General features: G+C 44.5%; 1 protein-coding gene across 1 annotated transcript in view; it reads left to right on the top strand.

The window, feature by feature from the left end:
- The window catches only part of LOC139649455 (E3 ubiquitin-protein ligase RNF13-like), a 49622-nt gene extending 23007 nt beyond the window's left edge, over positions 1 to 26615 (top strand). Inside the window, exons 5-10 of the mRNA XM_071525867.1 lie at positions 13706 to 13793; positions 14695 to 14785; positions 15667 to 15772; positions 16009 to 16102; positions 23499 to 23579; positions 25038 to 26615. Coding sequence (XP_071381968.1) covers positions 13706 to 13793; positions 14695 to 14785; positions 15667 to 15772; positions 16009 to 16102; positions 23499 to 23579; positions 25038 to 25414 — 837 coding nt within the window. The 3' untranslated portion in view covers positions 25415 to 26615. The remainder of the gene's footprint in view (positions 1 to 13705; positions 13794 to 14694; positions 14786 to 15666; positions 15773 to 16008; positions 16103 to 23498; positions 23580 to 25037) is intronic.
- The last annotated feature ends 1210 nt before the right edge of the window (positions 26616 to 27825 follow it).

The raw sequence follows: 27825 nt of genomic DNA, 5'->3' as shown, positions 1-27825 counted from the left end.
GGGCAGGAAACTCAACACCCCCCTCCTCCCTTCACCTCCCCATCCCTCCCTCCCTTCTTCCTTCTGCAAAATGGAGAGAGAGAGAGGAAAAGCAGGCGGATCATTGGTTTTCCTGCTCCCTCCCTCCCCCCACACACACATACATACACACACACACACACACACACACACACACACAGGGTCTATATACATTGACACATAGTCATAATGGCCTGGTTATGTAACACATGTACTGAGATGTATAGAGGTTCTGTGGAGCCACAATGGTCCTCTCTTCTCTTTCTCTCTCTCTCTCTTTCTCCCTCTTTCTAGCGTCCTCTATCTGTCATTTTTTCTTCCCCTCATTCTAGTTTTCTTTTTGATCCTCTCTCACTCTCTATCTTTACACCCGGTCCATTCTTTATGCTATTGAAGTAAAAGGGCTTTACCTGTAGCTAAGATTTGCTCCATGAATCAGTCGCTCTATTTTCTCTCTTTATATACAGTTTGTTGAGTGAAAATGGGACTTTTAACATTCAGCTTTGAAGAGAGGTTTTAAAAGAAAGGTATTAGGGTGCTGGTGAAACGGGTAGACTCTCAGAAATGATGTAAGCCGGAGTTATTGGGGGGGGGATAAATGCTGTAATGGAACTTTAATCACCTTATTCAGTTTATTCACAGTAACTACAGCATCGTGTGCATGTGAATGAACCCAGTGGCCGGTAGAGATGACATACTCACCGGCCGCCGCCAAAATTGTCCAACATTTATTTGTCTGGTGATAATTTCCCATCTTAAGCCTAGGTCAGACTACAAGATGGTTCAAATTTTGCCCGACAAGTGCAGCTCAGACTAAACGAGCGGTCTTGCTAGCCGTCCCGTCGGGAAGCTGTGCTCACAATTTCCCCTTAATTGTAAATACATTTATGAAATAGACGTTCTGTTACTTCTTGCTTGGAGTGACATTATTACAATCAATTAACAAATACTTTTTTTGGCTGCTGGTCATTGTTTTGGGTTCTCATAATTTGTCATGGTCATTTGTCATTATTTTTGTCAGTTTTATAGACTAATTAATTGATAATGAAAATAATTGTTAGTTGCAGCCCTAGTTCACACTACAGGATAATCAGTCAGAAGAGTCCAGTCGGGCTAGTTTGAATCGGCGTAAAAATCGTCTAGTGTGACCTAGCTTTTGCCAACCGCAGCCAAAATTTTCCGGCATTTGTCTGGTGGTTGGTGGTAATTTCCCAGCTAACCTTGCTTCCTACTGCTGACTCACAGTAAGCAGAGCGACCACACAGCACCTGGGTTACTGACATGGGGCTTTAGTCTCCGGTTCAAACAATGATCAAGGCTTTGCCCAGCTTCCTGCCCTCGCTCACTCAGTCTTATGACAGGGCATGACTGTGGGTGACTGGATGTATGACTAGCCCTAGTGTGTGTGTGTGAGTGTGTGTGTGAGTGTGTGTGTGTGTGTGTGTGTGTGTGTCAGGAAAAGCCATATCTCCTGTGGCAGTGTGGTTCTCTTTCCTTCTGTTGTCATGTCTTTTGCATGCTGTTGTGGCAACAAACAGCTTTGCCCGCTCCCCTTGGCCTGAAGGACACACACACACACACATACTCACACACACACTCACACACACACGTACATATATGCACGCAAACACACACTGAGAAACACACACAGTACACTTAGAGCCACAGATCAGACTCTGTCTCTATTCCTCGCTCTCGCTCTCTCTCTCTCTCTCTCTCTCTCTCTCTCTCTCTCCCACACACACACACTTGCAGGCATTGCTCTGACCTCTAATTCATTTCTGAACACTGAACATTAATCTTAACTGCAAAACACCTCACCATATTCACCCAATTACTTGTGAGGACAAAAATGTCAAAAATGTCCTCACAAGTAGGCAGTTTTGAATCACATGATAGAAGTACAACAACACACACATACAAACATGCACACACACACACACAAATAGACACACACACAAACACACACACAGCACTGATGCAGCCACATGTACTCCGGTAATTGGCTTTGTCTCCCTTTTAACACATTCACAGTTGTCTCTTTAACACCACCCCCTGCAAATATGAAGACACACACACACACACACACACACACAGCAGTGCATTGCAGCTGTGCAGTGTTATCAGTGGACTCGGCCCCTCCCTGGAGTTTCAATAAACTCTTATCTAATCAGCTGTCTGGACCTTGAAACTAAACCTCACTCTACTCCGAACAACATTCCTCTGAAACACCAAGGAGAGAGCGAGAGAGAGAGAGAAGGAGGGAGAATGAAGGAGGGAGGGAGAAAATGAAGGAGGGAGGGAGGGAATATGAGAGGAGGGACTGGGCATACGTCTGGAGGAGTTGGCAGTCAAGGCGAGATATAATGAGGGTAATGAGGGCAGAGAGAGGAGAGGAGGATATAAGAGGAGGGGAAGGAAGAGGAGGATCAAAATGGAGGAGAGGAGGGAGAGGACAGGAAAGAAGGGGAGAGATGGAGAGGGGAGATGAGAGGAAGAGGGAAGGAGGGGAGAGGGGGAGAAAAGGTGAGAGGAGGAGAAATGGTTAGAGAAGGGGGAATGAGAGGAGGAGAAAATGTGAGAGGAGGAGAAATGGTTAGAGAAGGGAATGAGAGGGGGAGAAAAGGTGAGAGGAGGAGAAATAGTTAGAGAAGGGGGAATGAGAGGAGGAGAAAAGGTGAGAGGAAGAGAAATGGTTAGAGAAGGGGGAATGAGAGGAGGAGAATTGGTAGGAGAAGGGGGAATGAGAGGAGGGGAAAAAGTGAGAGGAGGAGAAATGGTTAGAGAAGGGGGAATGAGAGGAGGGGAAAAAGTGAGAGGAGGAGAAATGGTTAGAGAACGGGAGAGGGGAGGAAAGGAAAGAAGGAGAAATGGGAGGACAAATGAGAAGAGAGGAGAGGTGAAGGGGAGAGAAAAAGGAGAATAGTGGATGAAAAAGGTTAGGGGAGGAGAGGAGGAGGGCCTGATTAGGAGCTGCTGTCAAAACAGCAGAGGGGGGGAAAGGAGCAGACCGGGGCTTATGTGTATCTGATGGGTTCAGGGAAATCTGAACCAGTGGAGGTGCGCCTGATTAGTCTTTCCAGACCTCCAAACAGCCTCGAAACTGAACACAACTTTTAGACCGTACGCCAAATCAAGCGCTCCTCACGTTTTTTTATGTTTTTCAGAAGGTGTTTACATTTTTGTTTTGTCCAGGTTTGGAAAATATGTAGAGGAGAGTTGGAGAGGAGGATGGAGGAGAGGGTGGAGGGTGGAAGGACAAGGGATAGGAGAGGAGAGACAGATGGAGGAGAGGTAGATGGAGGAAGAAGAGGAAGGAGGAGAGAAGAGGGGATGGGTTAAAGGAAGAAGGAGAAAGAGAGAGGGGTGGAGGAGAGAGGGATGAAAGAGGGAGGAGAAGGAGATGAAAGGTGGAGTGGCAGGGAAGACAAGTCAACAAGTTTTGGCTGCAGCAACCCTTGAGAAGATTCTGCAGCGCTGGCAACACACGCACACACACACACACACACACTCACACACACACAGGTGATGATGCAGTAATTACTGACACACACACACACGCAGTGGTGATGCAGCAATAATTACTGATGCTATCAGCGGTCTCTATCAACACCACTAGCGTTATAGATCCTAGTATGGGAGGGTAAGGACAGAGGTAGTCTACTGTGTGTGTGTGTGTGTGTGTGTGTGTGTGTGTGTGTGTGTGTGTGTGTGTGTGTGTGGTTTGTGTGTATGTGCAGAATGGGTTCATCACAAAATGCTTTACAGTAGGGCTGCAACTAACGATTATTTTCATTGTCGATCAATCTGTCGATTATTTTCTCGATTAATCGATTAGTTGTTTGGTCTATAAAATGTCAGAAAATTGTGAAAAATGTCGATCAGTGTTTCCCAAAGCCCAAGATGACGTCCTCAAATGTCTTGTTTTGTCCACAACCCAAAGATATTCAGTTTACTGTCTTAATAAATTACTCAAACCGATTAATCGATTATCAAAATAGTTGCCGATTAATTTAATAGTTGACAACTAATCGATTAATCGATTAATCGTTGCAGCTCTACTTTACAGAGCAATAGAATGTAAATACAGAGAATGGAAACCATACATTTTTAAGTAGGAGACCTGTGTGTGTGTGTATGTGTGTGTGTAAATGCCTAGCATGAATGGTTCTGGATTCACTGTACTCTGTGTCTATGCGCCCTGTGGCATCCGAAGGGTTAAGCCTAGTACTAGTGAGTCAGGCGACTCCAGGTGGCACCGTTTACACGCCTCCAGTCATCCGTGACCAATGGGACTCAGGCCTGACACACACACACACACACACACCCACATCGATACTGCAGTGACCTGTGCTGGAAAACTACCACCTCGAACTTCAACATACATCGTCGTCTTTCTTTTCTTTCTATAATTGAATAATTGACTGGGAATGCATGCTTTTTTTCCCCAGCAGCACCCTCCTTCACATTCGTCCAGTTTCACACCTGCAAGCGGCCCATTTCAGCCACGGTCTGCAGCTCCAACCTTCTTGCTCAAAGGCACTTAATCAGTAAATTCCTTGGTATAGTTGCTGCTGAAACACTTTTTCGGCAGGTTTGTACGGACAAAAGGACATGTTTGCGGCAAAAAAATGAAGCACGGGTTTGCACAGGTTCGTTGGTTTAACTAGTTGAATTCGTCGTACTCCATTTCCTTTTCCAGTTCATTGCCTTTGTTTACATCTCCGTGCTAACTTCTCATGGCCAACAATTTCAAAATGAATCGTTTGGATCTCTGCACCTTTATGACCGATCAAACAGCTTCTAAATCCTCATATTCCCTCAGCCGTCTTTGTCGTTCTTTCACTGCAGCTGTTATTGTTGTTGTGCTCTGAGTTCTTGTCACTGCTATTCCTGGTTTCCCTAGGTGACGGTTACCTCTTTGACCGTCATGCGCCCTCACTGGTGTGGACTGTAATAAATAAACCATGTGAAGCCATAGCGAGTATACATGCACCGTATTCAGCTGTGTTTCTATTTCGGGCAAGTTTGATTTTGTTGTTAACATCCCGCCGCCTTAATTGATTATTGAGGTGAGAGTGCTTCTCGTTCACCTTCCCTACATGTTTTTCCCAGCTGGTCCAGGGATTCAAAACATCTGTGTGTCTAGTCACAAGCCCACTGATCACTGACCTGTAGGCTGCCACCTTTTTCAGGCATTCCTGCTTAATCAGATAGCATGCTGTGCAAATTGACATGGAAAGATGGGAGAGAGATGACATCTGTATCACAAGCTGGATTTGAATCCGTGACAACACGAGTACATGGTTTGCACATTGGCCCACTGAGTCTCCAGGACGTCCCATAATGCCTCTCTTAGCCGAACTACTTCTGTCAAAATGCTCCCGTTATTCCTCTGTCTTTGGGAACTTAAAACAAAGCGCTTCCTTCTTTTATAACCTTTCACTTTTCCTGCTTCCCTTCCATTCAAAGATGCTGATTGGCACTCAAACAACGTCTAGAAATAGCCCAAGTTCATCTGATATATGGGTTAAAGTGGGATCACAAGGAGAGCTTTATTTTCTTGAGGAATTTAGAGCATTTCAAACTTCATATTACAAAGTTTTATCAGGAATTTGTTTCTGCACATATTTTGTTGAGATATACACATGCTGGCGTTTCAGAGCGACACCCTGAAGCAGGTCAGGGTTCAGCGTCTTGCTCAAGGACACCTCGACAGGGACGAACACTTTGTGGCCTTTGCAGGGATTGAACCTGTGACCTTCCATTTATGGGGCTGTCTCTCTAACCTCTAACATATTTGCATCATTGGTTATCCTTCCTGGTGTAGGTCAGATCTTACTGTTAGTGTTCATGGGAACAATAAAAATTACAGCTCCATTCCTTCTTTTGCCAACTTCCGTATTCTGCGCTGGCTTTCCTTTTTTATACACTTGGACCCTGAAGCTTGAACTCGTGTTCGCACAAAGCGGAAGCGTGATAAGCAAATGTTTTCTAAAAGTTTCCCATCATGGCACCCTGTGGTGCGCTGACCACATTTTACAAATCTTGGCCTGCGTGCTTGGCCTGCAACACAGACACTGTTTATACTAGAGAGTGACCAATTATGGATTTTTGATGACAATAAATGATTGTCGTTTTTGTTGTTTTTTGTGTTTTTTGGAGTCCTGCAAATGAACTTAACGACCTCTCTGTAATGGGGGTTAGAAACACTATTTGAAGAATGTTTTCGTTAAAGGTAGAAATATGCTTAGGCTAATTCTAATCATGATTGGACAGATAGAATTACTAACAGATTTATCACAATCATGATATAATAATCAGTATAATTGGTGTAATTTATTAATGGATCGTAGAAATGTCATGACACCAAAACGTACATGTAGAATGAGGAACCAAATTAGTGTTTGTAAGGAGGCACTTTGAACTTTAACTCCCAGTCGAAACTGACAGGTGCTGACACTGCAAAAATAGTTACTGAGAGACAAGACTCATGATATGATACGATATGATACAATACACTTTATTAATCTTCAAGAGGGAAGACTGGATTGTCACCATACATAAAAAGACATATACAACAGGCAGGACAATGCAAAAATACACCCAAACATACTATTTAATACAAGATCATAGTGGGGAGAGCACAGAGCCTCACAAGAATATAATAATCATATCGCTTCATCAAAACAAACACATTTCCTAGCGCAGCAAGTTTACAACATCAATAAATCCTATTCATCTGTCAAATGATGATCGAAATCAATATCATCACCAACAGCAGCGACATGAACATTGTTGGTGAAAGCTGTTATTTATTTTCAACACCGTAGAGCAGGATTGGCACTCACATCCACGATTATTATTGTAAGGAACAGCTCTAATTGGCCCAATAAAAAAAAATCTGTTGACCTGTAGATTGTACTGAGTTGTGCACAGTTTAATAACCGGATAAACTCACACACTACTGACAATTGAGGATGAGAGTTTTTTTTATACAAGATGCGTGTTACCTGAAGATGTGACGCTTCACTTTTGCTGCACGGCACTTTTACACTTTTTGCACTTTGGCGTAAAACAGGCCGATATCTCACATAAGAAACCTCATGTGTCTGCTTACAGAAAGACTGAGCCTGGAGATAAAATAAGGACGTCATTCTACACATAACTGGAGTTTAATTTAACAGAGACTTGCAAATTCATAATGAAAGGATCCTGTGACTAACCTCAGGCTTCAAATATTTCGAAACTCATTCAGACATTTCAAAAAGGCCTTTGGGATTGTCCAGAGGAGAATTTCAGATATTAAACACTTTGCTCCCCTACGCTCTCCCCTCCCTCAGCAACTAATGCCCTTGGGCAAGGCACTTAACCCCCAGTGTCTCCCATTAAATAAGCTAGGTGTGAATGTGTAGAACTGTATGAATGTGAAGAAGGATGTTGCTGAGAAAGATGATGGTGCTCAGTCAACTTTCCTTGGACAAATACAGGTTAAAAAAAATGTAGACCTGGATTTTGTCCAGTAGTTTTGCTGTGAAAATGACTTAAAACGTGGCAGTGTTTTGACTTTTTTTCTACTTTTGTGTTTGCAGCAACATCATAGTGAAGTTGAGTGTGTGCAGCGTCAAGTGCTGTTAAAGGAGAAAGGTTTTTGATGTGTAGCCTCGCAGGGATAACAGTAATTAAGTAGCTTAATGAAGGCGGTTAAATTGGCAGCAAGGATGGTGCTATTGCTCAGCACGATGGTCTGCAGACGAGACAGGAGCAGCCCAGAAATCTCCCATAATGATGTGTGTGTGTGTGTGTGTGTGTGTGTGCGCTTGCGGGCGTGTTTTTTGGCCACATGCTTGTGCTCTATTGATTTCTTTTTCTGTGGGGTTCACATCTCATTTGCCCTCTCTTTCATTCTCCGTCTCTCTCTCTTTCTTTCTTCCTCTCTCTCCTCCGGTCTCCCCCTCTCCCTCCCTCCCTCCCTCTCTGCAGTCTCAGGAATGCTCTGAATGTCCTTATCTTTGCCCATGCAAACACAGGGTGAGCCAGCAGCAGAGGTTGAATTCCTCTCCAGATCCGAGGTAGACAGACCACACGCTGGCATCTAGACAGCCCACAGCCAAAACGGCTCCTTACATTAAAAATCCCCCTCCAACAGCACTTGACCAGAGACCCGCCAGTTTGTTGAGACGTAATACCAAGGTTGGAAACTTTTTTTGGTCCACCAACCACAGTGACTGGCAAATCCCAAACTTCATTGCCTACTTTGACTATTTCACCAACCAACTAGATTTTTAGAAAAGAATATGACCTCCAAATTGGTTGCAAGCCAAAGTGGCTAGTAGAATAGGGAACCCAAACTTGCCCAAATTTGGCTAGCAGCTACAGTTGGTTTCCCATTGTGGCCTTAGAAGGAATGTGTGCATGACTTGATTGTCAACAATGTGGCTAACCAGCATGTTGAGGCCTAATATGTGAAGTGTGATCCAACACACACACACACCACATCTGTGCCAAATAGTATTTGCAAATCATCTTTAGTGTTTGTTTTAACCTGCTTGGAGTACCAGATGGGTTGGATTTTGCAATATTGCAATACTGCAATACTAAAAAATGCAGTGCGTGCCACAAGGTATTTTAGACTGTTTGAAAGTTAAACTAGTAGACTGTTTTAGACTTTTCTGTGATTGACAACTTACCTGGCTCTGTGTGTGAACTGTCCAGGCAACACCACCCATCTGGTACTCCAAGTAGGATAAAACAAACAAAGAGAATTATTTACTGTTTCTGCTTGGCCCAGCTTTGACATATACCCATACGCGCGCACACACACACACACACACACACACACACACACACACACACACACACACACTCACTATGCTGGGTGTAAGTTCTAGGCGATGAGATGTTATTCTCACAGGAGACCTGCGGTGGTGGTGGGGTGTGTGTGTGTGGTGGGGAGCGTGGGGGGGGGTTGTCACAGGCCTGTCAGACTTAACAAGAATCATCTGCCAGCTAGCTCACTGTGTCTTACACACACACACACACACACACACACATGCACACATAGTGGTCAATGCTAACATACACAATCAGACGCAGCAGTTTGTGTGTCTGTCTGTAGTGTGTGTGTGTGTGTGTGTGTGTGCACGTCCAGACAGACAGCCCATAGACACACACTGTAGCCATTGATACCTCCACACAATACATTCTCACAGACAAACACATGGAATCACAATGCTGCGGCTGCTATACACCCTGCCTCACGTATGCCTGTGCATAAAATTACAGTGACAAGGCACAGACAAAAGACAGTCCTGTTCTGTGTTAGCGTCCGCGCAGGCCTCAATACACACACACACACACACACACACACACACACACACACACACACACACACGGTTCACCCCTGTTAGGTCTGAATGGATTTCCTTACAATGTGCTTATAAAGTGGTCTAGCCTAGCCAGTGATTGCTCAGGTTAGTGTGAGCACTCCTCCATCTATTATTTAGCAGAGCAGATGACATTCACGCCTTTCCGACTGTGACCTGAGCTCAACTGATTTTTTTTTTTTTTTTTCACCCCCTATTCTTTACGTGGTACAGCCCGCCCGCGCATCACTGTCTCACTTTCACTGTCTGGCGTTTGGCTGGGTGTTAATTTACCACAGGAGGGTGGCACATCCTCTGACTAATAATTGATGACAGCGTTTCCTCTGCGGCTTAAGGTAGCAGCGGTGTCGTTTTGGCTTAGTATGGCTGAAAGGACAAATCAACGCTCGGATTCTCTGTTATATATAATTAATCTGTGATGTTCCACGAATTCCAGGACTTATTTTATGGTGATATTTTGTTGTAATTTACTTTTTTGGTGAACCCACTTTCCCTCAACCTGCCTTTACTACTTCTACTTCAGCTAGTGATTTCCTACATTTCCCAGAATGCCTTTCGACAACCCCCAGAGAACAGGCCTGAACTTTTTTGCGTTCAGTGCATGTGGGTGGAGTGAGCAACAGCGATAGCATCGTAAGAGCAAGGGAGCAAGAATTTTTCACGTTAAGAAAAAGCGCAAGTTGTGCTCTTTACTCGGCGTGCAACATGTTGTAGCTGCATTGCATTCTGGTCCGGTCGAGGCTACTGTTGGTGAAGAAATGTATATTTTTGCCTCTTCTACGATGGATTTGTCCGTTTGACTTACGTAGCGAATCTAGAAAGAAGCCCATGCTCTTTTATTCTGTGGGACTGACAACAAAACCTGAAGTTTACCGCTGATGTTTTAGATCGCTGAAAGAGTTTCTGCTGTTAAACTTCATTGTAGCTGCTGGAAATATCTCAACCTGACTTCAAATCATCTATGTTTGGCCAGTTATACAGAGAAATAAGAAAAATACACCACCAAACAAAAAATGGGTACAAAATTCAAAATACTGTATTTCACCAATGGCTTTTTTTTTTTAACAGTGTGTAAGTGTTAGGGTGGATTTTTCCTTTAATTCGGCTTACCTCTGGTTCCACATCCGCCTCTGTTTCGGTCAAAGTTAAGCATCTATTGCAGGTTGGAGTTTAAAAACATTGTTCTCTGGATGCCAAAACAGACCTAATCCGTTAATTCTAAACAATAGGACTTCTCTTTGTTTTAAATTTGGCTAAATTATACTGTTGCAATGTCTTGTTTTCTCTAGCAGTGGTGGTAGTGTTCTTTCTGTGGTGAAGCTGAACGAACACAGGGGAAAGAAGGCAAGATGGACGCCTTCCTTCTGTATTTTATTTCATTGGATTTTGAGTGGCATTGACATGTCTGATAAAGAAAGAGGAAAAGTGCACTATGCCAAGTTTATTTCTGTCTTTGTAGGAACGCGTATTATGATTCATTCGAGGATTATATTGTCACATCCTATTTCCTCCACCACATCTGCTGAAAGCTCTCAGCCACAACAATGGCTGTGCAGGATGTGTAGCCTCTATACTGTGTCATAGCCATAAAAACAGCCCCACAGATGGAGGATCCTCATTATATCAGTTTCCCATGCATCCATTCAGCGGCGCCCGTGGCCCTCCACTGCTGGGAAGTTTCCCTAAAAAAAAACAACTACATTTACATTTTCAGTGCAACTTGGCTTTGAAAGTGTAACCCCTATGAAATTGGAGGTTGAGGTGAAAATAGTTAACAGAAACCCTGAAAGCCTCTAGCCTACTGCAGTGGTCTTTAAAAGGGTTTTTTGGACACTGTATCCACATTCATGAAATTAGAGATGATATTTTACAGGATTTCAGGGTATTTGGACATTTAACTTACAGTTTTCTTGCTTTTATGTGTTCCTGATCACATCCATGTACACATTTTCTGTTTATGTGTAGGATTGTCTAACAAAATTGACTCTTTAGGTTACTAACCTACTAGCCTCCAGTATTTTACCCACTTAACTGCGCATTGTGTGTAGATATGGCAAGACTTTTGCAACATAATATAGTTTCTTCATAGCCATAGAAACAGCCTCACAAATGGAAGATCCTGCATTTGGACACATAACATTTGTCCATTTCTGATGGCAGATTACTGTTTTTCTGCTTTTATGTAATCATGGTCACATTCACAATACACAGTTTTCTTTCAAAACTGATTTTGTAAGCTATTGTGTTATGTAACATTCAATTTACATTTTTAGGCTACCAGCCTACAAAGCTACAGTGTTTTATTTATTTGACCTTACATCACAGACTTTTGCAACCTGATGTAGACCATATCTTTTGACACCAGTTTCTCCAGAATAATTTGAGGACTGACTTTAATCTTTTTGTGACCCACTGTTCAACCTCGACCCAGACTTTGAACAACTCTGACCTACTGGATACGCTGTAATGAGAGTAAGGGGGTGATCTCGGATTTAAAAAGAAACTAAATTGCCTTTAGAGAGTAACAGCTGCACTGGCACTGAGACACCACACACACACGCACGCACACACACACACCATTCTGGTCACACTCCGGTGCAAGCTGTAGCATCTGTTTTTATGCAGCAGTGAGAGGCTTAAATCTCTCTGAGGAGGAGAGGAGGGGCATATCTATGATTAATGATAGTGTGGACATGGTAGCATGTTTATGCAATAGTTTGGCTCAAAACACACAAGTGCACACACACACACACACACACACACACACACACACACACACAAACAGCTACACACCTTGCCAATCTGGGATAGTGAATACTGTCTGTGCCATGCTAGCAAAAGCCGCTGCAGGATAAGGCCACAGATTCCAAAACAAAATGGCTGCCAAACAGGAAATACTTCAACTTGAAATATGGGAATGGGAATCTTTTTGTTTTCTGAGGTAGTGCATAAATATGGAGGAATGCTATAAAAGCTTAGGCTACTTCCTTTTACATTTTAAGCATTCTTAGCTGATACTTTCGACTTGCAGTGAGCGAGCAGGTCGGGGTTCAGTGTCTTGGTCAAGGACACATGGCTTTTGTGGGGATCAAACCTGTGACCTTTCTCTAATAGAACAGCCTCTCTAACCATTAGGACACCCTGCCGCTTACTCCAGCCATGCGGTTTTGTTCTTACCCCCTGGTTTCCCCTTCCGATCATCAAATGTTTCCTGTTTTGGATCTTCAGTTTCAGCACAGTCAGCAATGGCAACTTAGACAAGTGGCCAGTGTTTATCGGGGAGGTGGGAGCTGGCTGGGCGTTAAACGCAAACATCTTGTCTCCTGCAAGCACTTTCTGGGAAACGAGTCGTAAACAGATGAGTTGTTGGCGGAGATGTCGAATACTAACATGGAGCTGTAGCGCTCATCTGTGGTCTCTACTGTACTTACTGACTCTTGTTGTAAATTATGATCTGTGATGCCAAAAAAAAAAAAAAAAAAAGAATACAGTGCAATTTATTGTCCCGGGGGAATTACAGTTTGCAAGGCCAGCACAGAAATTGGTTCAAATCAACAGTGGACAATATTCACTTACATAACCACATTCACAGTTAAATCATCAGTCCGGTCTTTCTAGTAATATCAACTCTGAAAAGAACAACATACTCCGCACTCAACCGCTGATCTCATCCTATCTCCTCCCCCTGTTTTGGCTTGTTCAAATATCTGAACATAGTGGAAAATGGCAGGAGAAACAGAGTATCATCACTCTATAGAGTCTGGTGCATTACTGGAACATAATGTAACACACCACTAATACAAAATGGTGTGGTCACACAGGACAACCTTGTGGTATACCTCAACAAATGCATTAGCTTTAGGACTTAAGAGATACACACACAGAGGCAGGGATAAGTGAATAAAATATAGGGGGGAAAATCACACTAGCTGCAGATTGCCATACAAGCCACATATTTTTAGATTGTTGGTGAATTTTCAAAATCTCTTTTATTTTTGTTTTGTATGTCATAATTGTGGCAGTATCGACCTTTACATACTTGGCTGTCTCTATCAGACTCAAAATTGATAAAACTAAGTCTGTAACAGGTATATTATCAGTATGTTATCAGACGGTATCATTGTTTTTAAGTCTTCTTATCATAGCGTAGTAGCAGCTAACATCAGACCCCAAAACATCACTTTTAGCACTCTACAACAGATGCATGCGTCCACTACAGGACATGTGTTTGATAATAGAGGCACATTAGCTATGAGTTCTTGACTGACAATGCTGAGCACAAACGTTTTGTCTCCCGACAGGTCCTCAATGCCCAGAAAGCCGGCTACAAGGCCGCCATTGTTCACAATGTGGACTCTGATGACTTAATCAGCATGGGATCCAACGATCGTAAGTAACCTCGACTTTCTCTTCTGTACATCAACACACAAACATAAAGCACACAGTCGCCTCCTCATATGTCTCTTTGTTGACAGAGGATATGGCTTTGTTTTTCTCTTTAGCCCAGGCCGGATGGAGCCAGGATAGCTAGTCAGATCATCTGCAGTCAGAAACCCATCCCCAGCCCCTGATGTTGTTGAGGAGGAATTTGATGCCCCGCAGCACCTTAGCACTATCCGAAGGGATTACCCCGGCCATGAATTCACATTGCCCCTGCTCTAGACTAGATTTATTAGCTACTGTCGTATGAGGGTGTCAGGAAACGTCTGGGTTTTCTTTCACTCCTGTCTCACCTTTGTCAGGCCCCCCGTCCTGACTTGGGTGGGGGGGTGTGGCAGAGTCATGAATTATCCAGAAGGCTTCTTGTCCTGGTTAGTGTTTTTCAGTAGAGCACATCTCCCAATCTGATGTTTTATACATTTGTTATTGCCAGTTGTCAGACAGATTTCCCCTGCCACCTCGAATCTCTTAGCCTAAAAGCTGCTAATACGTCCACACAGATGGACATGAGTAGCATCACAAATTCAGTCCTAAGTGTTTGGGCGCCATAGACACACAAAACATAACCTTTTTAGAATGCTAAATGTTTGTGGTTGGTCAAATTTGCAACTGTTCTGTGAGCCCTTTTGAATAACTCATTTCAGACTCCAAAGCAAAGTCGATAGATATTTAAACAGTGGTTCCTTAGTGTGCAACAAACAAATCCTATTTTTGTATTCCTCTGATGGCTGGATTTTCATTTTCATTTCCAGCCTGAAATGTAATGTTTCATGATCGCTCGAGGGAGCAGGGCATCGATACACAGTCACATAATGTATTAATAGCACTTTCCTCCTTTCTCCCTTTTTAGTGGATGTTATGAAGCAGATAGACATTCCATCTGTGTTTGTGAGTGAGGAGACTGCCAACTCTCTGAAAGAAGACTACACATATGACAAGGGGTAAGTCTAGACCCAAATCTCGCTTTCCTGCCAGTCAATATCGCGTCTAAATGGAGCCCATGGCAGTAGAGGCACTCAGAAGCAGTTCCCCCTTCAGAGTGCTCTCTTAACAATTCTGTCAGTATAATAATTTTGTTAAGAGGTGACTACTTTTATTCAGCAGCTTCACTCAAAATCGCCAGGCCATTCTTCTCTGCTCTCCAGCTCTGGGATACGAGTTTGATGTTATATTGTTACTTGATAATACCTACAACGTGCGCAGTGCTATTTCAAGGCAGAGGATTGGTCTTGTGATGTGTTGTCACTTTCTTAGCGCGCTGCTGCTGAGGTGATAATCTGGTAACGAAATGTCTGGGTCTGTCAAAAATAGCCCAAAGCGCATGCAGTCAGAGCATGAAAGCCCCGTTTCTCCACTTTGATATCAGCTGGTGTGTATGCTGCTTGTTAGACAGATACCTTACAAGTACAATCGGGTCATTCCCAAGTCATCTGCGCAGGAATGAATACCGAGCGTGGTATGTGCAGTGTTTCGTGGACCAAATTAGCCGTAAAAATGTGCGTTGTGAAGAACGTTTTGTTGTAAAAGCAGGGTTGTAAATCGGTGTTACAGCCCCGTAACCCATTATTTAACAGTGTGAAATCTCATTAGGCAGATAGAGGGGCTTTATTGTGACTTTGCAGCTTGTTTAACATGAATGACGCTAAAATGAATCTCCTCATTGCGGCAGCTGACAACGATGAGCCGTAACGAAACGCTGCCATCATCATACGGCCTCTGTGTAGGTCACTGTCATTCAGTGTGCGTCTAATGTCTGCCAACACTAAAGATTTATGTTCTTATTCTTTTCCTCACCTGACAACAGCTCTGCTTGTTTCGCTAGGGGTCATGTCGTCCTCATGCCAGACTTCAGCCTGCCGCTGGAATACTACCTGATCCCCTTCCTCATCATCGTGGGAATCTGCCTCATCCTCATTGTTGTTTTCATGGTAGGTAAACTTAAGCCAGCCTCATTTTAGCTCAGTGATGCGCTCCCTGTATGGAAGGAAATGACGACAATGATGCTTGAGGTCCTAGCGGTCTCCTAAGGAATTATTAAGCAGTTAGTTTTTAAGGCATACAGCGACATTACTTTCACTTAAATATAGTGCAATCCGTTATGTATATTTTAGAGAGAGCTTCAGACACAATTTAGATTGGGTCTCTTTTTTTCCATTGTGCCTAGATCACCAAGTTTGTCCAGGATCGACACAGGGCTCGGAGGAGCCGCCTGCGCAAAGACCAGCTGAAGAAACTTCCCATCCACAAGTACAAGAAAGGTATGGAAACATCTCAAACACCTCAGCTCACAGTGGCCATTGCTTTGGATTCAGAACAGATGGCACACTCATTGAAATCTTTGTTTTAAGTAATTAATTACATTAAGCAGGAATAAACCTAATGCAATCGACTTTGAATGTGTGGACTGTTTTCTAGTTTAGAGGTTTAAAGTTCAGTTGCCACATTTTCAATGTATTGTATATGTGGGTGTGTCAGTGTGATGACAAACTATAAAAAGTTCACTTCATTTTGTTTACCAAGCTTTGTTTATCTCACACTCTGCTTCAACAAGATTGTAAAGCTTCCCTGAAACTATAGATTGAAAATCATCTCTATCAACCTTATCCTGACCGTAACCTTTGACCTCAGGGTTGGTAGAGATTATGTAAGCTGTCTTTGGTCCTCTGCCGTGCTGCTCTTCGTCACATGATTTGGTCCAGGAGAGGGATGTCATGAATGCGTTATGACACATTAGTCCTCCCTGGAGCTCTGCACCTTCGAGCTAATCGGATTAATACGGACTTGATTTTTCCACAAAGCCCTCCCCGGCAGATTAGAGTTCCTCTCTGTTGAGACGGGACACATGGCTGACGCTGTGGAATGTAGCCTTGTTCGTGCCCCTGGCTGGACTAGGTGGAAAAGTGTAGTCTAGTTTATCTCAAACCTGTTGTGCAGGTGTACTGTATGTACCACTTGTTTGTAAAAACAGTGGGAGGAGTGGGAAGGAGGAGAGGAAAATTGGAAAGGTAAATATCTGTGTGTGTGGCTGAATGTGTGAGTGGTTCAAGAGGTGAGGGGTTTGTCTGCTACACCTCTGTCTGGACTTTAGCATTTGACTACATAGTTCTGGGGCCTTCTAAGTTTTCCATCTCTGGCTTCCCCCTCTCTCGGTACAAGGGTCATTCTGGATATAGCATTGTTTTGCAATGCAAATCCCTTTTCTGCTATGGTCAAGCTTTGTCTGTGTACAATGTACTCTGTGCATTGTGTACTTTTTTATTTATTTTTTGGTGCACTGAAAGGCATTAGTGGTAGTTACAGGCCGTCTTCCCTCTGGCAGTTGTATTTTGTCGAGGCCCCTGCCGGCTTGGACTGGAAAGCCCCTGACTAGAATCAGCTGTGCAGGGAACACCGGGGAGCTTTATAAAGAATGGGTGGCGCATACTAAGTAGCCCCCTCGCAAAGCCGCTAATTGGGGGGTTTATGAGCCGAGCTCCTCCTCCCTGCCTGGCAGTAACAGATGCACGTGCAACAGCATGGAGAGGCAAGCTGAGCAAAACATTACTGAAAGCAGTGTGTGCTGCTCAGATAGCCATTTTCGTCATGTCAGGCTATGTGGTTTGTGCACAACACTGTGTATCTGCAAGCGACAGCCAATCTGACTCATGGTTTCCACTAGATTCTGGTATAGTCGACCTTGGCTGCTGCAGGGGGTTCAGATGTCCAGGAAACGGCGTCCAGGGCGGCGTCTACGCTCCTGTTAGCTGAGTCAGAGGGTTTGGCGACACGAGCAGGGGACACCAAATCTCTACCTAATCACCTTTTAAGCCCTGCACTCTGGAGCAATGCTAGCTTGGCAAGGAACCGAGTGCCCTGTTTTTGATCATGGGGGGCTGTAACAAGAGGCCCTGCAAGCAATGGGACAGCCCATCTGTTGTCTAACGGGGTTATAGGCTGAGTGTATTCCAGGTAAGAGGAAGACCTTTAAATAACAGGAATGGAATGGAATGGAGTTTGTAATGATGTCTTGTCGTAGGGATGAGAACGATTACATCACTAGTCTGTTAATCGCTGATGTAATAGTCGGCAATAGAAATAATAGCATGTTAAACTAAATTTGCCATAGATAAAACTGCTAAAGCAAAACTGCTTCCCTGGCGTATGAAAAAAGCTTAACTCACATATTTTAGATGTCTTCAACTTCCAGGGGAAAAACTCACCAGGGTTTTATAAAGCTTGGCTTTTTTAGACACAGACGAGAGCTGTCAATTACCTCTCTTTTTTTGACATCTTTGTATTTTTAGACTAGTGGGTTCCATAACTTTATTATTTGCCAAAATTAGTCAAAATTCCCATCCCTGTTCTGTCAAGGCCTGCCATAGGTGAAGGAGTACATCAGCCTCCCCCAGTGATTCCTCGCTGTCTCAGCTAACACTGGGTAAGCTGGCACGGCCCTCCCGGATGGAAAGGCATCCCACTTAACTGGTGGCAGACAAAACACCACAGGAGTTAGGAGTTAGGCCTTAGTATTCCCTAAGGAACATAGGCCATCAACGAAAACCCTCCATCCTCTCCGGTCTTGTGCCCTTCGGTCAAGGTGTTGCCATGACAGCCCCTCAGCCTTCATCTCCTGTTCTGTGCTTCTTCTCCAGGTGCTTCTATGTCTTCCTCTATTTCTCCTGCCTTGTGGGTTCCATGTTAGTGCCTGTTTAGTGATTGATTTACTGTGTCTTCTGAGTGTGTGGCCTATCCAGCTCCACTTCCTTCTCCTGATTTGTAGTTCTAATGGTTCTTGCTTGGTGAGTTCCCACAGGTTGGGAACTCACCACAGCACAAACACCACAGCCTCACCGTATATCCACGTATACAGGAGCAACAAGCAAGAAACAGAGCAGCTGTTCGGTCGCTCAGCTGACCACCGGTGGCCATTGTTTACAGCGCGCCGATATGAACGCACCATCTTTTATATTCATTTCACGAAACGTCAGGTATTTTTAGCCGTCTGTAGCACCGCTCTGTGACAGCTCAGTGCCACACACAGCCGAGTCCCTCTGATGCTCAAGTCTCACTGCTGCCACTGCTGCTTCGCTTCTTCCCATCCTGAAGTTTTCGGGCAGCGTGCCCAACCTGCGCGTTGGTGTGTGTGCAGTACAGTGTGGGAAGGATGCCTAATGGCGCCCTTGGCCTCAGCTAAAACAGATAATGCTGAGCTTGGACTCTGGGGGCTTTGAACAGATCCAGCCATAGTGAACGGGAACATTGTGATGCTGTGTTAGTTTTGCTTTTAAGTACTGGCTTATGTTGAGGGAGCAATTGATTCAATCATGATCCATGATGTCTGATTCTGTACTGTAAGGGTGGCGTTATATTTACCGCAGAGGAAGATCCACAAGCAACATCCTTTTACTTTGGACTGAAGGCAGTAAGTGTCATCTTAGTCAGGACAGGACACAAACTTGATGTTTACCAGCCAGCTAAAGTTTTTTTTCTCTTTGTCCTCTCTCCCGCTTTTCTGAGCATCTTTTTGAGGCCTCGTCACATCAGCCACAGTGCGAGGTAACTTCCTGGCACTGGCAAGATGTTCTGATGCGTCTCACTCCGCTGGTGTGAATCAGAGACTTTAAGACGTTATAATTCCAACAAATGTGCGATACGGGTCTTTTCTGAGTGGGTGAAGACATTTGGGGAAGATGTTAGCTAGCTGATTAGCCGTGGCCTTGGCTGCTGCTGCGCTGGCGGGATGCCATTCTGCTGATGTGTGCATCTCCCCCCCCACCTACTTTACCCGGCTGAGGAGCTCAGGCTGGCAAAATCAGTCATCTGTCAAATCACTTCTGCTAACACTTTCTCAGACAGGCTTTTATGTAGTTCTGTTTGTTTTGTTTTTTCTTTTGCCTGTTTCTAATTTATGCCTGACTTTTTTTTGTTTTTGGCTTTCTTTTTTATTTGTTTTATTGTCTGTGAAGCACTTCGTAACTCTGTGTTGAAAGGTGTTTTACAAATATAGTTTATTGTTATTACTACTTACTACCAAAAATCAAACAATATACACTGAGCTCAAGACTTAAAAGGACTGTTCCACCAAAAATACAGCAAATTCATATATAGGACCCAGGTGATGAAAGCTTGATGCTGAAACATCTGTTTGTTGGAAACGGAGATGGAAGGCGTCGGATGATGTCAGACTCACATGTATGGAGACGGGAGTCCACAGACAGAAATACATACAAGCGTACAAAAGGAGTCTCTATGGATGGTGCACAATGGTTGTTGATGAAAAGTACAATACCCGTGTAATTGGCACACAATACCAGTCTGAGCAGCACGCACCATAAGATCTGTGTCAATGTACAGGATTATGTAATACCAGCTGCCACAGCTGTCAGCGTACAGCGCCGCTCTGCCGTTATCTTGACTCGCGGGCTGACTTTATTGCACGGCCTTGCGTCATCCCCGGTTAGGCTGTAAACTTGACGTTTGACGGTGCTCTTTGGGGGTGGAGAGTTTCACCAGCAGACGACCGGCTAGCAGACGTGGAAACCTCAAACCCCGCACCAACACACGCCGAGTGACGGCGACGCAAGAAGAGAGACAAATGAACCGACTGAGGAAACGAAGGGGGGGATTGTTTTTCCCCCTTCTCGAGCGTTCAAACCGAGCCGGTGCCCCTTCGCTCAGTCTGGGAGAGGCTGGGCTCTCCCTCTGACCCCTGACCTCCAGTCTGGTCCCTCCCTGAGTATGATGAGTCACTCCACCCCTCCCCTCGGCTCTGTGCTCAGTCCAAGCCGACACACACGCACACACACACACACAGAGCAGCTGCAGTGGCTCAGCCGTCGGTGTGTGAGGCATGTTGATGTCGATACAGAGGAGCTCTCTCTTCCTCTTAGTCACAGCACACTGGCCTCAGCGCCAGTTGCCACTGTCTGGTTGGCTCAAGCAGTGGCAAGCTGTGCAGAAGCTTTTTTTTTTTTTTTTTTTTTGTAACTCAGTTTTTCTCTCGCTCTCTCTCTCTCTCTTTCAGTCGTTCTCTCTCGCTCATACACACATTCACTCCTCATCTGAAGTTCAGTAGGACAGCGTGGTTCCTCTGAGAGCCAGGAATGCTGGCAGGCTGGCTGACTAATGCAAAATGGAGGGGAGAGGACAGCGCCGGCTTTTAACTTGTTTTAAGTTGTGCTACTGGCCCCGAAACTCAGATGTAAGGGATTCCCAACATTTAAGCAGTATGCAAACTGGCAAAACATTAACTGGCTGTTATTGATTGCCCAGGAAAAATACCTTCCATTACCCAACTTCAGAGCTGACTGAACTTAACACATGTCTAACCGAAGCACTTCATATAAGGGCTTGGTAGGACAGGGGTAATTGTCCATAAAGACAGTCTTCATATTAAAAACCCCAGTGGTGGGATGACTGCATCTCCCAAGAGCCGACTGCAACCATTCATTTTCTATTTTAACGCACAGTGCTCTTTAATTATGAAGAAGACAAGCTTGACGCGTCTTGTCAGGTGTCAAAAGCCCGGAGCCTGTTTTCGTACTTACCTTTTCAGACTCCTGAAACCAAATCCTCGGCTCACATGCGAGGTTCATCGTAATGACATTACTGAGCTGACCCTCGGTGGAAGACTCCAGAGATGTGGAGTGAGTAATGTCCACAGCAGCCTCTTTGATCTGCAGCAGTGGTATAATCCGTTCCGTGAGAAGGGATGACCGGACCAGACTGTGAATTTTACTCTGCTGCAGAATGCTGCACTGCCCGGGTTTCTCACTGGACAAAATACTGGGCTGGCTTGTTTGGAAGAAGTTTTTTCGGCTATATGCTCTAGACCAGTGGTTCTCAAACTTTTTCACGTCAAGGACCCCTAAACTGACACAAATTTGACCACGGACCCCCATTTGATAAGATTTTGTCCCAGGGTCCCCCATCTGATAAGATTTTTGCTTTCAGATGTTTTATTACAGAAAGTGTATGAAACCCATGACCAAAATAGTCATACATTCTGTCATTGTGTTACTTATGGATGGAATTATAGTGAAAATAAATTATTCTCCTTTTTGCTGGGGACCCCCTGGAACCCCCTCAAGGACCCCTGGGGGTCCCCGGACCCCACTTTGAGAACCACTGCTCTAGACAATTTAACAAGCGTGTTTTATCGCTTTTGAAATATCTCGTAGAGGTGTCAGTCTTCCGGTGTCTGCGTCTTTTGAAGGTGCTACCTTTGGAAGTTAGGGTGCAAATTAAAAAATTCACACTCGCGCTATCAGGGTCAGAGTCACTTTATTTGCAAAGTACAGGGAAAGTACAGGTTTTTGTATTGGTGGCATTGGAGCAGAGGCATACTGACAACTTGCATAATATCTATCAGTAGTACAGACTGTCGAACAATAGGACCTCACAGACCGTGCAAAGCAACAGTGTAACACATAACGACAGACGCTAGACTATACATATACACGCCACATTCAGTATCTTTCATGATCTATCTTCCCAGAGCCGAGTCTCTGAGTTCAGCAGGGCACTGAACTCTTTTTCTCAGCTTCACTCAGAATAGCGCAGTCAGTGCCACAGTTCAGCATTTCCTGAGTGTACGCTGGATCCATGCCTGCATAAACGTTCCCTTTCTCTCACCCCTGTGTCCACTGGGTTAAAGGCCTGGGACAGAGAGAGAGGGGGAGAGGGAAGCTGGGTTGGACTGACGGAAAGAGAAGAGAGTAAGGAAGAGTGTTGGACAAAAGATGGGAAAGATAGTGATAGGGATGGTAGGAGAAAGAGAAGACTGAAAGTGAGAAAGGAGGAGGAGGAGGGAGAGGTCGAGTTGAAAACATCGCCTCCAGATTTAAGCTGCTGACGCTCGGAGAGAAAAGGAAGGAGGAGGAGGACGAGGAGGAGGGAGGGGGCTTTCGGCGATGTGACTCCCCATCCTTATACGGTCACATGCAGCCCTGGCACCGACACACAGAGAGCCCGGTCGGGGGGAAAACATGCTCATTTAGAGCTTACATAAACACACCGGCCCACAGCCCTGCGCCTCCCTCCCTCCTCTTCCTCCCCCCCTTCCAGCCGAGGCAGAGGAAGGGAAAGGAAGGGAAGGGAGAAGAACGCTGTGGAATTTGAAAGGGAGTGCGTTGTGAAATTCCTGGGCTTTTAGAGCACCGAGCGTCTTTCCACCTCTTGTAACGTCAGGACTCAAAAAGGAAATGCAGCGCCGGCTTGTTTGGCAGACGCTCTACCTGCTGCCTGTGGATTGGATGGGTGGAAGCGGGGGAGGAAGGGGGGGCATTTTGGGAAATGTGACGCAAAGAGTGTAAGGGAATGACACTCATGAAGCAGTGGGGTTTGTAATTACTTGGCATGTCATGGATGAGCCTGACGTCACTGATATTAAAACAACCAGTTCCTGAAGTTGCAGTTTCCTGACTGTAACTCAACATTGCTGTGCTTTACCAGTGTGGTCACTGTTCTGCCCTGGTGTTGGCCCGGCCGTCCTCTATACACTCATAAAAACCCCACACACAAGCTCAGGCTTCATATCTTAAAATTGTGATGTTTGTCTTCTTATGTTTCCCAATACAGTATGTGTGTCCTTAATTGCTCTGTAAAGCGCTGTGTGATGAACCTGTGTTGTTAAAAGCACTTAATGGATAAATTTGACTTGTGTTTTTGACCCAGGGGACGCCTACGATGTATGCGCCATCTGCCTGGACGAGTACGAAGAGGGAGACAAACTCCGAGTCCTGCCATGTTCTCATGGTGAGTCTGACCGGTTCAGCGCTACACTCGTGTCCCAGAGATCAGATGTGTCCTTAAATCCGTTCCTGTCTGCTGTATAACTTCATCTTCTCGATATCTTACAATCTATAGGCAAACAAAAGTGAACATGTGCATGTGATGTAGAGCTCAGTGGCAGGCTGTAAAAGGTTTGATCACACTCCCAGGTTATTGCTTAAACTGTGACTATACATGCCATCTGTCCTCCGTGGTTCAGCCCCTTTAAGATTAGCTCCAGGGTCCGGGATGTACGTGCGGTGACATAAATCGAGTGAAAGCATCTGTTTGTAAAGCATATAGACTGGCATGAGTTACATCTTCACCTTTGATTATTTAGTAGCCAGAATGTGGTGAGGTTTTATTGCTGTATGTGCATACACATGCTGCATAGAAATGCCTTAATGCAGTGGTTTTCAATCCTGGTACTTGGGATCCAGACTGCTGCTGGTTTTCTAACATACCAGCTAGATCATTGTAGGTAATTCACCTGGCATCCCTGATTAGATGGTTAGAATGAAAACCAGCAGGTCTCTGGGTCCAGGATTTAAACACTCAGTCTCAACACACAGAGCAGCATCCTTCTGTAAAAAATCGAACTGTAATTTCCCTTGAGCATGTTATGAAGGTTTAGGTTTGCAGGTGGTAAAATGTTTGGTCTTCTTCCTCGAACTGTGCAGACTTCTGAGAACAAGAGAACAAGTCCATTCGGCTCTACTGACTGACTGCAGCAGTGATATCTGCTCGCCTGTTAGATGATTTCTTAGAAAGCTGCCCCAGTTCTTTGATGCCAGGCGCTGGTTCGCTCTTGTGGTATTTCTAAGCAAGCAATTCAGAGGCACATATCTGCACTTAAATAAAGAAGTAAAATCTGATTTAAAATGTTTAACGGTTATGTAAATTGCACAAAGATTCATTGCAAACCTGCTAATCCAGACATTTGTCACAAATCAGAATGTCAACATGAAATGGTTAGCTTTGGGTTAAGATCTACTTAATTTATTAATAGTATGGTGATAAACAAAGCAACTTCTTAGCTGCTCTCAGTAGCATATATGAACGGATTAACGTGCCTCTCTTGATGTTGTGGAACAGCTATACGGTATTTCTGCACAAAATCCTACAATCCCCTCTTTATAAGACTATTTCGTTTAAATCCTGTTTGGCTTATAGAATTTATAGGGTCCATTTCCCCACTCATGACACATTTCTTGCATATTGTACCTTTTCTATGTAAGATACAGAAGTCCTCCATTTAGTAGAGATCAGTATCCAGTAGATTACCCTGTTCTCGTACCTTGGCCTTTGCTCTGTAAGTTACAACCACATCTAGGGACGTCAAGGGAAACGCCTTTGTCATGGATGTGCACTCTGACCTACAAGTTGGCTGCTTATCAGGCGTAATAACCTTTTTCCCCCTGATTCTGTCTTTCTTGCCTTCAGCCTACCACAGCAAGTGTGTGGACCCCTGGCTGACCAAGACTAAGAAGACGTGTCCGGTGTGCAAGCAGAAGGTCGTCCCATCGCAGGGCGACTCGGACTCCGACTCGGAGGAGGGCGAGAGCGGCCCGGAAGAGAACGAGGAGGTGTCGGAGAGCACCCCCCTGCTGCGCTCGCTGGCCTCCACCAGCGCCCACTCCTTCGGCACCATGTCGGGAGCGTCGCGCTCCGAGCAAGAGCAGGAGTCCTCCGAGTACGAGGACGACGAGCTGGACAGCAGCGACAGCGAGGAAGAGGTGACCGTGGAGACCGTGGTGGTCCAGCTGCAGCAGCCCTGCTCCGAAGGCCACGGCCACGACCACGACCTGCCCCGCGCTTGACTCACGTTATCGGACTGACTGGTCTCTAGGCCCCGCCCCCTCCCCGACCTCATCCACAAGCTCACGGCAGCAGAGACTCTCGTTGGGGGCTCGAATAAAACAGATTCATCGTTCAAGTTTTTCTGTCACTGCTTACAATATATTTTAATGTATCCTCCCCAAAAGTTAAAATACAAATCACAGTAATTGTTTTATTTTTAACCTGATTACAGGGGACTGGGTAAAGTGCTGACTTCCAGTGTGTGTCTGGAAGACAGCAAGGCAGTCAGCATGCCTTAGGGGCTAATTGGCAGATTTGACAGGACTGTTGACACTGCGATGTACAGTAGACAGTTATACTGTACTCCGGTTAGTCACTATCGGGTGATGCACAGATGTCCTCCATGGTTCATCCACTGTAAGAGGGTCCCAAGGTCCTGGACACAAGATTGGGCTTGACACAAACTGAGTAAAACATTTGTGTATATAAAATGTATAGATCACCGTAAGTTTCATCCTTACCTTTGATTATCTTGTAGCCTACGTGTCAGACGGTGAGGAGGTCTCATTATTGTACATACATACTCATGCTGCATAGACTGATCTCAATAAAAGCGCTATGCAGCATCCTTTTTTGTAAAATCAAACTGAAATTTTCCATGTGAGTATAGGAACATTTAAAAACCACCGGACTGTGGTTTTGCCAATTTATTTCTAGCCTGATATCCAGGAGCCTAGGTGCTCCTCTCAGCGGGTTTTGTGCCACGATCTGTTACATTGACACGCACTGACAAAAACACAAGCCAAACCAGCTCTAGAGGTGCATTCGGCCAAAGGATGTGCTCTACATACGTTGTTCAGTCACGTTATGTTGTGGTTATACTAGGTGAAAGGGTGGAAACACTTCATTTCAATGGTAGCTGTGTCCACACTGCCTGTGGTAAACTTCATTTGGCTGCTCCAGACTTTTCACTTCCTTGTAACACGAGCTGTTATCGGTTCTTAGGTCTCGCAAAATGCATTTGGCTGACCTAATCTCATTTTAATACTGTAAGTAGTAAATACTCTACATGTGATTTTTTTTTTTTTCTAACATGGCTTGAACTGTTTTATGTTGACAAGTCCCGTTGCCTTTCTTTTGCAGTCGATGTATTTTGTCTTGTAAATGTTTTATGCTCACCTATGTCTGTACTCGATATAATTTCACTTCAATAAAGGAAAATGACACTCCAGTTTGTCTTCTTTATGTCTTTGCCCTTGCAAAAGAGAGCATTCTTCACTGTCAGTGCTGTACTTGATTTTATGACGTTGAAAACACGTAATATTTAATATAGTGAGCCAAGAATCCATCATAGCTCACAGAGCTCAACTTACCTCTTTGTTCAGACTTGCATGTAAGAGACTGGTGGCCTGTATACCCATATATCCTGATGACATAACAGGACGTTACCTCATTTCTTGGCTCGACATTTACAGCTGCAATGTGCTCAAATTGTACACATTTCAACAGTGAAAGAAACATGTAGGCTACATTAAATAATTTGTATTGTGTGAAGAGTTTGGTTCAGTAACTTGATTATCTGATGCCAACCTGCCTAAACCAAACAACTCAACATTCAACATATGTAGAATTTTATGTCTTTGGCTCATTAGCAAGTGAAAATTTTACCCCGTGTACACAGGAGGGGTTTCTCCAGCCCAGAAATGTGCCGTTCCCTTGATATGGGACTGAACACCACACCAATCTCCATAAAAATATGGCATGGTTTATGGTGCCTTGCTTATCTGAAAATACAGCTGATACAACCTGACTCAAGACATTTTCCAAATCGTTAGGGCCCACTGAAAAACATGGCTTACAAATGATCCACTAAGCTGCTCGTTTTAATAAAATGTCACGTTTTGTAACAGTTCGCCTGTTATTTGAGCACGCCAAGGGTTTTTCCCCCCGTTTTGCCACAGCACAGCTGCACCATACTTTCCACCAGCATCCTCATTCCTGCCAAGCCACTCTTCTTCTCCTGCTACATATTTTTAAGATCCCAACAAAGGGCACTGCAGGTGAACTATTATGCCGAAGGCTGCGACAGGAGCTCCGACCAATTACACAGTCTACTGCCCGGACTCAAACAATTATCACCTGTGCTGCTGTACAAAGCCAAAGAGCAGTAATTGCATGAGAAGCGAAACCAAGAAAAATTTACTTAAATTGACTCCGCTTTAAGTCCTGTCCTGACAAAACTACAGCTGGTACAGATGTGCCTGGCATTTTTATAGCATTTATATGTATATTTTTTGTTGATATGAAATCCAAACCCAAGTCATTACCTTTTCGCCTTTAAAAACAAACAAGAACAACTGCTGTTTGCCTTTGTAGGGCAGTGTGTTCAGGGGGGAAAAAAAATCAGGAGGGCACACACACACTATCTGGT

Source organism: Centroberyx affinis, unplaced genomic scaffold (genome assembly GCF_046629955.1).
Source record: "Centroberyx affinis isolate AG114_WGS23_722 - 3 ecotype Tasmania unplaced genomic scaffold, CSIRO-AGI_Caff_v1 ptg001346l_1, whole genome shotgun sequence".
Classification (NCBI taxonomy): domain Eukaryota; kingdom Metazoa; phylum Chordata; class Actinopteri; order Beryciformes; family Berycidae; genus Centroberyx; species Centroberyx affinis.
This window is presented reverse-complemented; position numbering and strand designations above follow the sequence as displayed.